This window comes from Carassius gibelio, chromosome B2 (assembly GCF_023724105.1).
Source record: "Carassius gibelio isolate Cgi1373 ecotype wild population from Czech Republic chromosome B2, carGib1.2-hapl.c, whole genome shotgun sequence".
Taxonomy (NCBI): domain Eukaryota; kingdom Metazoa; phylum Chordata; class Actinopteri; order Cypriniformes; family Cyprinidae; genus Carassius; species Carassius gibelio.
Genome location: NC_068397.1, coordinates 4,970,110 through 4,980,898, shown reverse-complemented (window position 1 = coordinate 4,980,898; position 10,789 = coordinate 4,970,110). Strand labels below are relative to the sequence as shown.

The following is a 10,789-nucleotide window of genomic DNA, read 5'->3' as shown; positions in this document are numbered from 1 at the left end:
TATTACATATATAGAATTTTCAATTCACTTTTTCCATTCATTATACACAATTATACAATTGCTTTTAAGTAAAACATCAAACTATTATTTTGCTGAAATTATTATAAAACATCAAACTATTATTTTGTCAATTTTTACAAGTATAAAAATATAAAAAAAACTATTATAAATAAACAAATATTGTTATACTTCAAAGACCAAAAATGTAACATTAGCTGCATCTTTTAGCTTCATTCATCTAAAAAAAAAAAAGCAAAGTATTCTAAATAAAATTCACCCAGTTGTGTGACTAATGTGCCTATTGTTCCTGACAGGGGACAGAGATGCTGAGGATCCCAAGTCAAGCAAAAATCCTGCATAGAGAGGCTCTGTGAAAGTGCAGTGAAATGTGTGTAAGTGTGTGAGTGTGTTAGAGACACTGTAGAAGGACAGAACGCCACCCAGCAAGTCTACAAACAGGCCAACTCTAGTAGATGGAGGTGAAGGGGCAGGTACATCGTGTCTCTTATTATTATGACAGGCAGTAAATCTGTTATCAGAGTTGAACAGAATCCAAGATTTTTCATTGAGTCCAAACCGACATTCTCTTCCTCCTTTCCTGCTGATTCCTTTATACGACACTGCTATAACAGCCTGTCCGCTCCATTCAGCCTCCCAGTAACATCGTCCAGACAGACTCTCTTTGCTCAGAACCTGCTCGAAGTTCTCAAATCTCTCCAGATGATCAGGATACAATTGCTTCTCTTTCACATATGTCACTTTTGTGTAGCCATCAGACAGGATGAGCTGAGTGTGTGCTGTGTTCGGATCCAATGTGATATCACATAAATCTGCATATAAGAAGGTGTAAGGGAACATTATAATTACAAATATTTAAAGCAAGTGTGGCAAAAGTTTTGTGTCTGAGTGAGAACCTACATTTCCGTAGGCCAGGTGTGATTCTGATCTGATCTCCATGTTCCAAACTATAAAGACATAAAACATAAATTATATTTAAATTTGTACTAAAGTGAACTCATCTGAACCAAAGTGAATTTGATTACTATTGTGTAATTTTTATACTATTGTGTAACTTTATATAGGCCTCTTTATGCCTTTTTACTCTTTCCCAGCTTCTGCTCTGTTGTAGTATTTGTATTAAATTTATGTTTGTATATTAATGCTTTGGGACAGATTTCCTAACAGCTTGCACCAGTACAATACCTCTAATGGTGTTAAAAACTCATGTCAGGATTTCCTAAAGACATGAAGTGAAAAAATTGCAATGAAAAGGTATTGACCTTATGAGGCTTATAAGGCTGACCTTATTATATTTGTAGAATCTATCCTTTCAGACAAATTATCTGGCTGCATCTGTGTTCTTTATTTCACACATTGTCTGTAAATCACCCAAATAAATATTTTCTGTACTTTAATGGGATTGTGATAATTTGCAGTTTACTAAACCTGTCCCTTTGAGTCTTAAAAGTGGAACAAACATTTTATGCTGTTAATTTTATAGCAACAACAGGTACTTGAGTTTCTCCAACTTGATTTTTGGATTCTGCATTAGATCTGATAGCAACTTCACTCCTGAATCTCCTGGGTGATTATAGCTCAGATCCAGCTCTCTTAGGTATGAGGGATTTGAACTCAGAGCTGATGTCAGGTATGAGCAGCCTTTCTCTGTCACCATACAGCCAGACAATCTAGAGGAAGGAATCACATCGATTCAGATGAGTGTGAAACACCCAGAAAAATAGTTGAGACATTATTCAAAATATATTGTGTGTTCCACAGAAGAAAGTAAGTTTTTAAACTATTTAAGGGTGAGTAAATGATATTAATAAAATAAAGAATATTGATTTTTGAGTGAACTGTCCCTTTAACTAGACACCTGAGTGTTTCTAGTGGACAGTTAGGATTCTTCAGTCCATCACAGAGTAGCTTCACTCCTGAATCCTGCAGGTCATTGTTACTCAAGTCCAGCTCTCTCAGGGGGCAGTCAGCTGATTGTAGAGCTGAAGCTATAGTTTCACAGCACTGATCAATGAGATCACAGCCAGAAAACCTAAAACAAAAGGATGCATAAAAAATTCACAATTCGTCATAATCAATTTCCTTTTTAAAGGTCCCATGACATGAAAATTTCACTTTATGAGGTTTTTTTAACATTAATATGAGTTTCCCTAGTGTGTTTATGGTCCCCCAGTGGCTAGAAATTTAGATAGGTGTAAACCAAGTGTCCTGATCTACCTTTGAGAAAATGAGAGCTCAGACAGGCCGATCTGGAATCTTCTCCTTATGTCGTCATAATAATTCAGTCGCAATGTAAGCACAGGCATTACAAACAGACTTTTACGATATGGATTCAACATCACCGCCACAAACAGTGAGTAAAAGTGTTCATTAATCCGCAATCTGTGATTAGTGATTTCTGATGTGTAGGTAATTATTCAAGTTCACACAGACTTTCTTTCTAAATCGTTTAATACTGTTTTTGCATCAGTGAATCAAGCCTGTGACTAAACGATCAACTTGGATGTTGTTTCTCTTAGTAGCATGAAACAAATCTGTTATTTAAATTGTGATTACACTACAGAGAGCGATCAAAGAACGCTCGCTTTATTTTGTTCAGAGCTGTCAATCACACATTACGAGTATATCTGCACACTTGCCCAAACTGCCTCTATAATGAATTAAATCTAAAAAATAATGCTATAATCAACACTCCTATGATTCGTTAATGTCGACAGCTGTAATAGTAAAAAAAAAAATTGAGAGGGGTTACACATGTAATGTTCATTTCGAATGCCAAGATGTCAGCCAATCACAACAGTTGACGTTTACACAGTCTCACAGCAGTCTCACAGCAGACACGGCCCTTCAAACAGAGCAATCAAGCCAGAGGACTAAAATCAGGACATAAAAATGCCTTTTATTTACATTTTTTAATGTAAAAATCATACTAACAATATAAGTGCACCTCAGGAAACATTAAAAAAGCATTTAAAAAAGGATCCATGTCATGGGACCTTTAAAATATATTAAGTTTAATTTAATATGTAAACATGTTTAACATTATTTCTGCTGAAGTCTTCTGCATGTCACCAGAGGACACCCTCACCTCACCCTTGGTGACTTTTTTATTTTATAGCCCAAAGACATTTAACCCCACATCACTGTTTGCATAAATAACATTTACTTGTGGCCAGAGGAGGGACAGGTTGAGTATGAAAGGAATGTGTTACAGGAAATCAGGCAGCTCACCCACCCTTTCAGTTGTCTCAAATAAAGCCCATGTACACTATTTGTCCCTATACCACTTTATCTTTGTTTCTAGTTCAACTATATGGAGAACAAGGAGTACCATTTAAAATGATCAATACATTTAAAAAAAAATTCAATAAATTAATCCGACTGATAAATAGACATATTTGTCCAATGTAATTTTTTATGTATTTGTCAATTTAAAAAAATGACAATTATTTATAGTACACTTCTAAAATAATAAACAGATAACTGAATACTTAATTTTATAAAAAATAAAATGAATTTTGTAATATTACAACTTAAGACTTACAGAGCTTTTCTGCAGTTCCTCACAGCTGGTATAAGTCTCTTTCTACCTTCCTCTGATGTGTTGTATTTCTTAAGATCCAGCTCATCCATCACCTTGTCTGACATCTGAAGGATATAGGCTATTGCTGAGCAGTGTCCAGGACAGAGTTTCTTCTCTGAGTGTTTCGCTGAGGTCAGAAACTCCTGGATCTCTCTGTAAAGAGTCTGATCTTTGAGTTCCAGCAGACAGAGGAACAGGCAGATGGATCTATCTGCTGACAGATGAGGATCCTTTTTTATTTTCTGTTTAATGTACTTTGTGATTTCTTTTATGCTCTCAGAGCTGCTCTCAGTGTGAGCCAAAAGATCATATAAAAGTCCTTGATTGGACTCCAGTGAGATGCCCAAAAGGAATCGAAGGAAAAGATCAAATTGCCCATTCTGACTTTCTAAAGCTTTGTCTACTACCCCTTTAAACAAGCAATGCAGTGCGGTAAAACAACTCAGCACCTCCATAGTCACATTCACATAGTAGTAAAATACATTAAATGCAGCAAGAAACTCTTGAAAACTTAGATGTATAAAGCAGTAAACTTTTCTCGCATTAACAACAGCTTCCTCCCTGAAGATTTCAGTGCAAATCCCAGAATACACAGAGGCATCAGTGTCATTTATGCTGCACTCTTTCAGATCCTCCTCATAGAACATGATATTGCCCTTCATCAGTTGCTTGTAAGCCAGTTCAGCAAGTTTCAAGATGAATTTTTTGTTGGACTGCAGGGTTTTTGGATCTGACCCATTATACTTTTGGTTCTTAACATTTATCTGAATGATCAGGAAGTGTATGTACATTTCTGTCAGAGTTTGAGGGATTTCTGCATCGTCTTGTTTCAAGAGGTTTTGAAGCACAGTGGCTGAGATCCAGCAGAAGACAGGTATATGACACATAATGTGGAGGCTTCTCGTTTTTCTAATGTGTGAAATTATTCTACTGGCTTGATGCTTATCACTAATTCTCTTCTTGAAATATTGTTCCTTCTGAGAGTCATTGAATCCCTGAATTTCAGTCACACGGTTGATGTATTTTGAGGGGATCTGGCTGGCTGCTGCTGGTCTAGAGGTGATCCAGATGAGAGCAGTGGGAAGTAGCTCTCCTTTCATGAGGTTTGACATCAGCACACCCACCGATGAAAACTCATGCACATCAGAAACTGTGTCAGTGTCTAAAAAGAGTGAAATTCTGCTTTCATCCAAACCATCAAAGATGAACACCACTTTACTCTCAGCATAAGTCTTTGAGTCCAGATTTTGAAGCTCAGGGTAGAAGGTCAGAAGAAGTTTGTGAAGACTATACCGCTGCTCTTTTACCAAGTTAATCTCTCGAAATGGAAGCACAAACATGAAATCTACATCCTGATTGGCTTTTCCCTCAGCCCAATCCAGAATGAATTTTTGCACAGAGACTGTTTTTCCGATTCCAGCAATGCCTTTAGTGAGAACAGTCTTTATTTTTGCTTGTTTAAGTGAAGCGTCAAATATGTGATTGCAGTAGATTGGGGTGTCTTGTGAGTTTTGTGTTCTGGGTGTTTTCTCCATGTGTAAAACCTCATGTTCTTCATTCACCCCTTCACATTCTCCCTCTATTATGTACAGATGTGTATAAATCATGTTCAGTAGAGTTTCATTCTCTTGTATTTTGAGTCCCTCAAATACGTGCTCATACTTTTTCTTCATGCCAGTTTTGTGAATCTCTTTAACTCTTTGTAGAACATCATCCACTGGTTGGTGACAATTCTGTGGCAAGTCTTTATTTACCTCAACTCTGTGTGAATGTAGAAAAAGTCTAAGTGTCTTATATGACCTGTCTGATCACAGAAAGAATGCTGATGCAAAGCTCATAGGGACTAAATCTTTCAGAATTTGCACACAAACATCACATTTGGACTGATTCTATTATTTTCCATACAATAAAAAAATTGGGACGTGCTATGGACTACATGCACATCTACTTAATACAGCTTGTGTCTATGAAAATATCTAGATTATAACTGGAAACTATTGAGGTATACTATTTTAAAACCGGTGCATCACAAATCTCAGTGCAAGGAATCCATTAAGCTCAAATTTGGATTTTCATCACACTGAGCAAAAAAGGTATCGAAAGAATTGCAATACAGCTTATACAGAGTATTATCATGGTATTTTTACACATTTTCTATAATTTTTGTGCTCATGAGTGGCCAACCCATTTACTTTAATTGTATGGAAAAGAGGAGCAGAAACATTCTACAACATTTCCTTTTGAGTCATATGAAACGAAGGTGAAAGTTCTTCTGGATTGACATGATAAGGGTAAGTTAACGATGACAGGTTCTTTTTTGTTGTTGTTGAACCGCTTTTAAATGACTCACTTGTCATATATTTTGCATCTGTTTTGTATTACATAATTTTCATTTACCTGAAATCAGAGGTCACTCTTTTATTACTGTATAGCTGAATGGAATTGCTACTCTTCAAGGACACACAGCTGGGCTCTGGGGATGCGGTTTTGTGGACCTCATGTCTGATTAAATGATAATTATTAAAATGAATGTTAAATGTTAAAGACGATGAAATTGAAGTATTTATTTTCTAAATTATTCGATTTCAGTGTTTTGTCTTACCTGGGGTTAGAGGTCATTGCAGGTGGGTAATCCATGGATTTATTACTCACTGACATACAAACGGAGTTCGGAGATTTTTTCGGGATTTTGTGATGGATAGCACCATCTTCATCTTTCCCCTCATACGCACTCATTTTGAGGCAATATCTCACTTCTCAAAGAGGCAAAGATATGTAGAAAGAAAAAAAGATGGTGTAATTGCATTGAAACCATTTATTTTACAATTTCCTATACAAAATTTGATGAAGAACAAAACTGGCTAAATATTGCTAAGCATGGCTATACAGAAAAACAAACAGTGCAATGAAATGTATGACAGTCAAAATTATTAACAAATTATTACATCAGACAAAAAAGTTGATTTGATTATGTCATTCCTACAATTTAGATTTTAGCTATATATTAGACACTTTTGTCTTATACTATTAAATTGCCTGATACAATTAATGCATGTATGTTCTGTATAATGCAATATACCAAATCAACTGTAAAATAAGTGCAATACAACAACTTATACTGTGTACATGTATATATATATATATATATATATATATATATATGCTGTCATGTTTAGTTTTTATCAGCTTCAGTCGAAAAATGTAATAGAATTTTCATAATAAAAAATATTATAAAAATGTAACTGACATAATATCTAAAACAAACAAGTTGTTCACATGTACACAGTATAAGTTGTTGTATTGCACTTATTTTACAGTTGATTTGGTATATTGCATTGTACAGAACATACATGCATTAATTGTATCACACATTAACTGTACATATTATAAATAATACAGCCATTAACAGACTAATACATTTTTTTTAAGATACACAACACTAGAAGTGTGGCCTCAAAATCATAATATAACCAAAGTGTATTTGCTAAAATAAAATTATAGCTTATAAATAAACAGTCTGAATATATGACAGATATATACAAATTACTGCACCATAGTATACATTAGAACATTGTATGTGTACTATGGTACAGTAATTTGTATATATTACCATTCACACATCTATTCAATCAGCCTCCCATTTATTTGGTTTAATAAAATTATGTACTCTGTGCACAGTTTTTTAAGGAAACACAATATGTTTTTATTTCAGTGCATTTCATTAATTTGACCTAACTCAAAATGCAGCTCTCCTCTTCTATCCAGAGATAATAGTCCATGTTTGTCTGTCTTTAATCATGATACATTTGGCAGTGCTATCTGGATTAATAAAGCGGTAGCCTGTGTCAAGCCCCTCATCAACAAATGATCTTACAAGTACCACTGCCCCATATTCTGTAAGAACTGAATGGTTAATTCTTCTTGATAATGTTTCCTGTAAGAACTGCATGGTTAATTCTTCTTGATAGTGTTGTGCTTGCCTTTGAGTGAAATCTAGAATGAATTCTGGTGAACATTAATGCCATTCTCTTTAAGAAGATGTGTCTCTCTGGGTGTTGGTGGTCTTGTAATTGGTGGACCAAGGAAGATTACATTAGTTTTAGTCACACAGTTTTTGGCAGCTTTGTGCCCACGTAACATCCTGTGTGATTGTGGGTACTGTGTTTTTCATCTAGAATTTAACATTATGAAGGTATTTTTGTTTCTAATTAAATTGAAATATCTGAACTTTGACTTCTACAGAAGCATATAATCATTACAACAACTTCGGAGATAATGGTATGTCTGTTTTAAAAGATATTAATTAACTTAAACTTTCTTTACGAATAAGGTGGATCGGATTGTAGCTTTTAACACTCTGTTACATGTAGAGACCAAAAGTTGCACAAAACTTTAATGCAGCGACCATGCATTATTAATGTTATTATCATTTTAATCCTGCCACTTGAGTCTGATGATATTGATTTCTCCTTAAATATCATGCCTATGTTAAACTGGAATAATTGTGTACAATTTACCTATACATTTGACAGTTTTGTTTCATAAAGTGTTTAACATAACATGCCATAGGTTATATGTTTTCTGAAGAACTTACCGAGAAGAACTGCCGCTCGTTGATCTTACCTTATCATCTTCATAGCTGCCATGTTGTTTGTTTTTTTCTTTCAGTCGTGTTTGACAAGCGGAAGAAGTGCTCTCACCGCCAGGAAGTATAGAGGCGTGACATCACTTCCGAAGGTTAAACCACTGAGTGACAGTAATAGGCTTTTCTGTTTCTTTAAGGATTGGGTAATATGAAGCTATTGTGAATCTCAAGATACATTTTCAGGAATTTAAAAATATATTTATTGCTGTTTCCCAACTAATAAGGACTCAAATAAACCATGTTTACGTTTTTGATCAAAATGCTTTTATTCTTAATTTTACACTTGGTAGGCTATCTCCTGATATTGGATATATTACATAAAATACAATATTGGATAGACAAATTTGTACCTGCTTCTAGATTTAAACTTTTTTTATCAACATTTTTAAAAACATTAGTTCAGGTTTGTAACCATTTAACTTCATAAACATTGTTAAAACTATGTTTTGAGGCACATATAAGCCAAGTATACATATAGTATTATATGCATATCCTCAAACAATTCCCAATGTATATTTCAGACAGCAAAAGGTAGACCTAGGGTTCGGACCAACAAAGGGTTTTTTTTTTAAGGTGTTCTTTAAGGAACTGTGCCCTTAATAGTGCCTCTAAAACAGACAACATTCCTTTCTATTGAGTATTAGTCCTCTTTAAATGTTGCCTCATTTTAATTTATTAATTCATTTATTTTTGCATTTGAATAATTTATTGGAAAACAAGATCTGAACATTTTTCAAATGTTCATTTTAAAACCATTTCTAAGAGTTTCTAAGTAATTCAAGTCCTCTGAATGCATTTTGCACAAACATGATGATGTTGGGAGTGTTTCTCAGCACATGCTAACAAGATCACTTTTTCTGCATCCCACTTTACAGCACGTGGAGGGCAGCGCTTCATAGGCCTCTCTTCTTACTCGATCCATTCCTGCAGAGGTCAGTGACTCCACATCAGTCTCGATTTCATAACCTGCAAAATCAAAGACATGTACTGTACATGATTTCTGTTTCCTCCACGGTTCATACTGTACAAGGGGTAAGTTAGGGGTGTCAATAGAGTCTCTACAGCAGGTGGCGCCCAAGAGCTCACATTGTATCAGCAAAGTTCTGCTACCCCTACTATTTCTGCAATGGCTTTGTAGGACAGAAATAGCAAGAGTAGAATTAATTTAGTATTCTTTTCCAAATTCAGCCAATATTTAATTTTAAGTTTTATTTTGATTGCATTATTGCATAATTTCAGTGGGTCTTGTGAGTTGATATACAAAGCTAAAACAAAATGTAGTTATGTGTTCAGAGCATGCAAAGTAACTGTAATGTAAATTAAATGTAATTCGATTCCAAAAGATTTGTAATCAGTTCTTAATTGAGTTTTATTAATGCTAGTTCTCAATTATTTTTAATGTATTCATAATAGTGCTGTCAAACAATTAATCACAAATTAATTGCATCCAAAATGAAATAAATTTGTGTTTACATAATGTATATATACACTGCTAAAATAAATAAATGGAACCCTTAAGCAACACATCCTAGATCTGAATGAATGAAATATTGTTATCAAATACTTTGGAGTTACATTGTGTTGCTTAAGTGTTCCCTTTATTTATTGATTTATTTATTTTTACGCTAGTATGTGTGGTCCCTGGTAATCAAACTCATGACCTTATGTACTGCTAACGCAATGCTCTACCACCATACCATATTTTTACTCTTTATATTTAGATTTTATGATAATATTATATTTATAATTGTATAATATTTTCTTAAACGTAATATTTATTACATTTCCATTTCTTAATTTTTGCATTGTTGTATTACAATATATACTTAAACTATTATATTATATTATATTATATTATATTATATTATATTATATTATATTATATTATATTATATTATATTATATTATATTATATTATATTATATTATATCACTTACATTTTTAATATTATTTTTTATTATTTTATCCATCTATTGTCTATATTATATTATATTATATTATTTCAATTACATTTTTTTATATTATGTTCTATTATAATATCTATCTATTATATTATATTATATTATATTATATTATATTATATTATATTATATTATATTATATTATATTATATTATATTATATTATATTTGATTAGATATCTGTAAAAGGCAGGCAACTAAAACTTAATAACATAATAAATTTGAGACTGTCAAAAAAAATTTTACTTGTTGTTGTTACAGTAATAACTACGAAAAATCTAATAGTAAGAGTTTGTTTTCTGCTCTTACTTACATTGGGACTGATCAAGCAAAGTCAAAATATATACTGACCATTTAGGGGGTCCTCAGTTTGGCCCCGCCTCCATCTGGAACCCCCACAGGTGTAGACGACCGCCCGAAAAAACTCACGGCCACAGAGTCTTAGAGCTTTCTGGGCCTGGGCCGTATCTGCCCACGTGGCCAACACCAACAGCACCGTCAGCAGCACCACCTTCATGGCTGGAAACAGAGTCAAAGCAGAGCCTTCTGCCGAGCTTATAGAAGTCTTTTGTTTTCTGACCTC

The 10,789-nt window shown here is 33.8% G+C and overlaps 2 protein-coding genes across 4 annotated transcripts; both read right to left on the bottom strand.

The window, feature by feature from the left end:
- LOC127951206 (NACHT, LRR and PYD domains-containing protein 13) lies at nt 1–8,309 on the bottom strand. 3 transcript variants are annotated; one of them, XM_052548989.1, is made up of 8 exons: nt 8,196–8,309; nt 6,204–6,357; nt 5,999–6,103; nt 3,563–5,362; nt 1,877–2,050; nt 1,515–1,688; nt 919–965; nt 1–830 (listed from the first exon to the last, which is right to left on the bottom strand). In XM_052548989.1, exons 2-8 carry the CDS (start codon nt 6,335–6,337, stop codon nt 274–276), a joined length of 2,991 nt encoding a protein of 996 aa, XP_052404949.1. In that variant the 5' UTR covers nt 6,338–6,357; nt 8,196–8,309; the 3' UTR covers nt 1–273. The 3 variants fall into 3 exon arrangements, with proteins under 3 accessions (XP_052404949.1, XP_052404950.1, XP_052404951.1); XM_052548990.1 differs by having other exon boundaries at nt 6,204–6,354; nt 8,196–8,277; XM_052548991.1 differs by having other exon boundaries at nt 683–830; nt 1,571–1,688.
- A 178-nt stretch (nt 8,310–8,487) lies between these two features.
- Nucleotides 8,488–10,789, bottom strand: LOC127951207 (relaxin-3-like). Its single transcript, XM_052548992.1, has 2 exons — nt 10,558–10,789; nt 8,488–9,212 (listed from the first exon to the last, which is right to left on the bottom strand). Exons 1-2 carry the CDS (start codon nt 10,721–10,723, stop codon nt 9,076–9,078), a joined length of 303 nt encoding a protein of 100 aa, XP_052404952.1. The 5' UTR covers nt 10,724–10,789; the 3' UTR covers nt 8,488–9,075.

Excerpts from the sequence above, each read along its gene's own strand:
- LOC127951206 (XM_052548989.1), bottom strand. The coding sequence starts at position 6,337 with ATGAGTGCGTATGAGGGGAAAGATGAAGATGGTGCTATCCATCACAAA. Across the intron at positions 2,051-3,562 it reads AGGAACTGCAGAAAAGCTCT|GTTTTCTGGCTGTGATCTCA; the intron begins GTAAGTCTTAAG and ends CTTTTGTTTTAG. Across the intron at positions 831-918 it reads CACACCTGGCCTACGGAAAT|ATTTATGTGATATCACATTG; the intron begins GTAGGTTCTCAC and ends TCTTATATGCAG.
- LOC127951207 (XM_052548992.1), bottom strand. The coding sequence starts at position 10,723 with ATGAAGGTGGTGCTGCTGACGGTGCTGTTGGTGTTGGCCACGTGGGCA. Across the intron at positions 9,213-10,557 it reads AACTGAGGACCCCCTAAATG|GTTATGAAATCGAGACTGAT; the intron begins GTCAGTATATAT and ends TTGATTTTGCAG.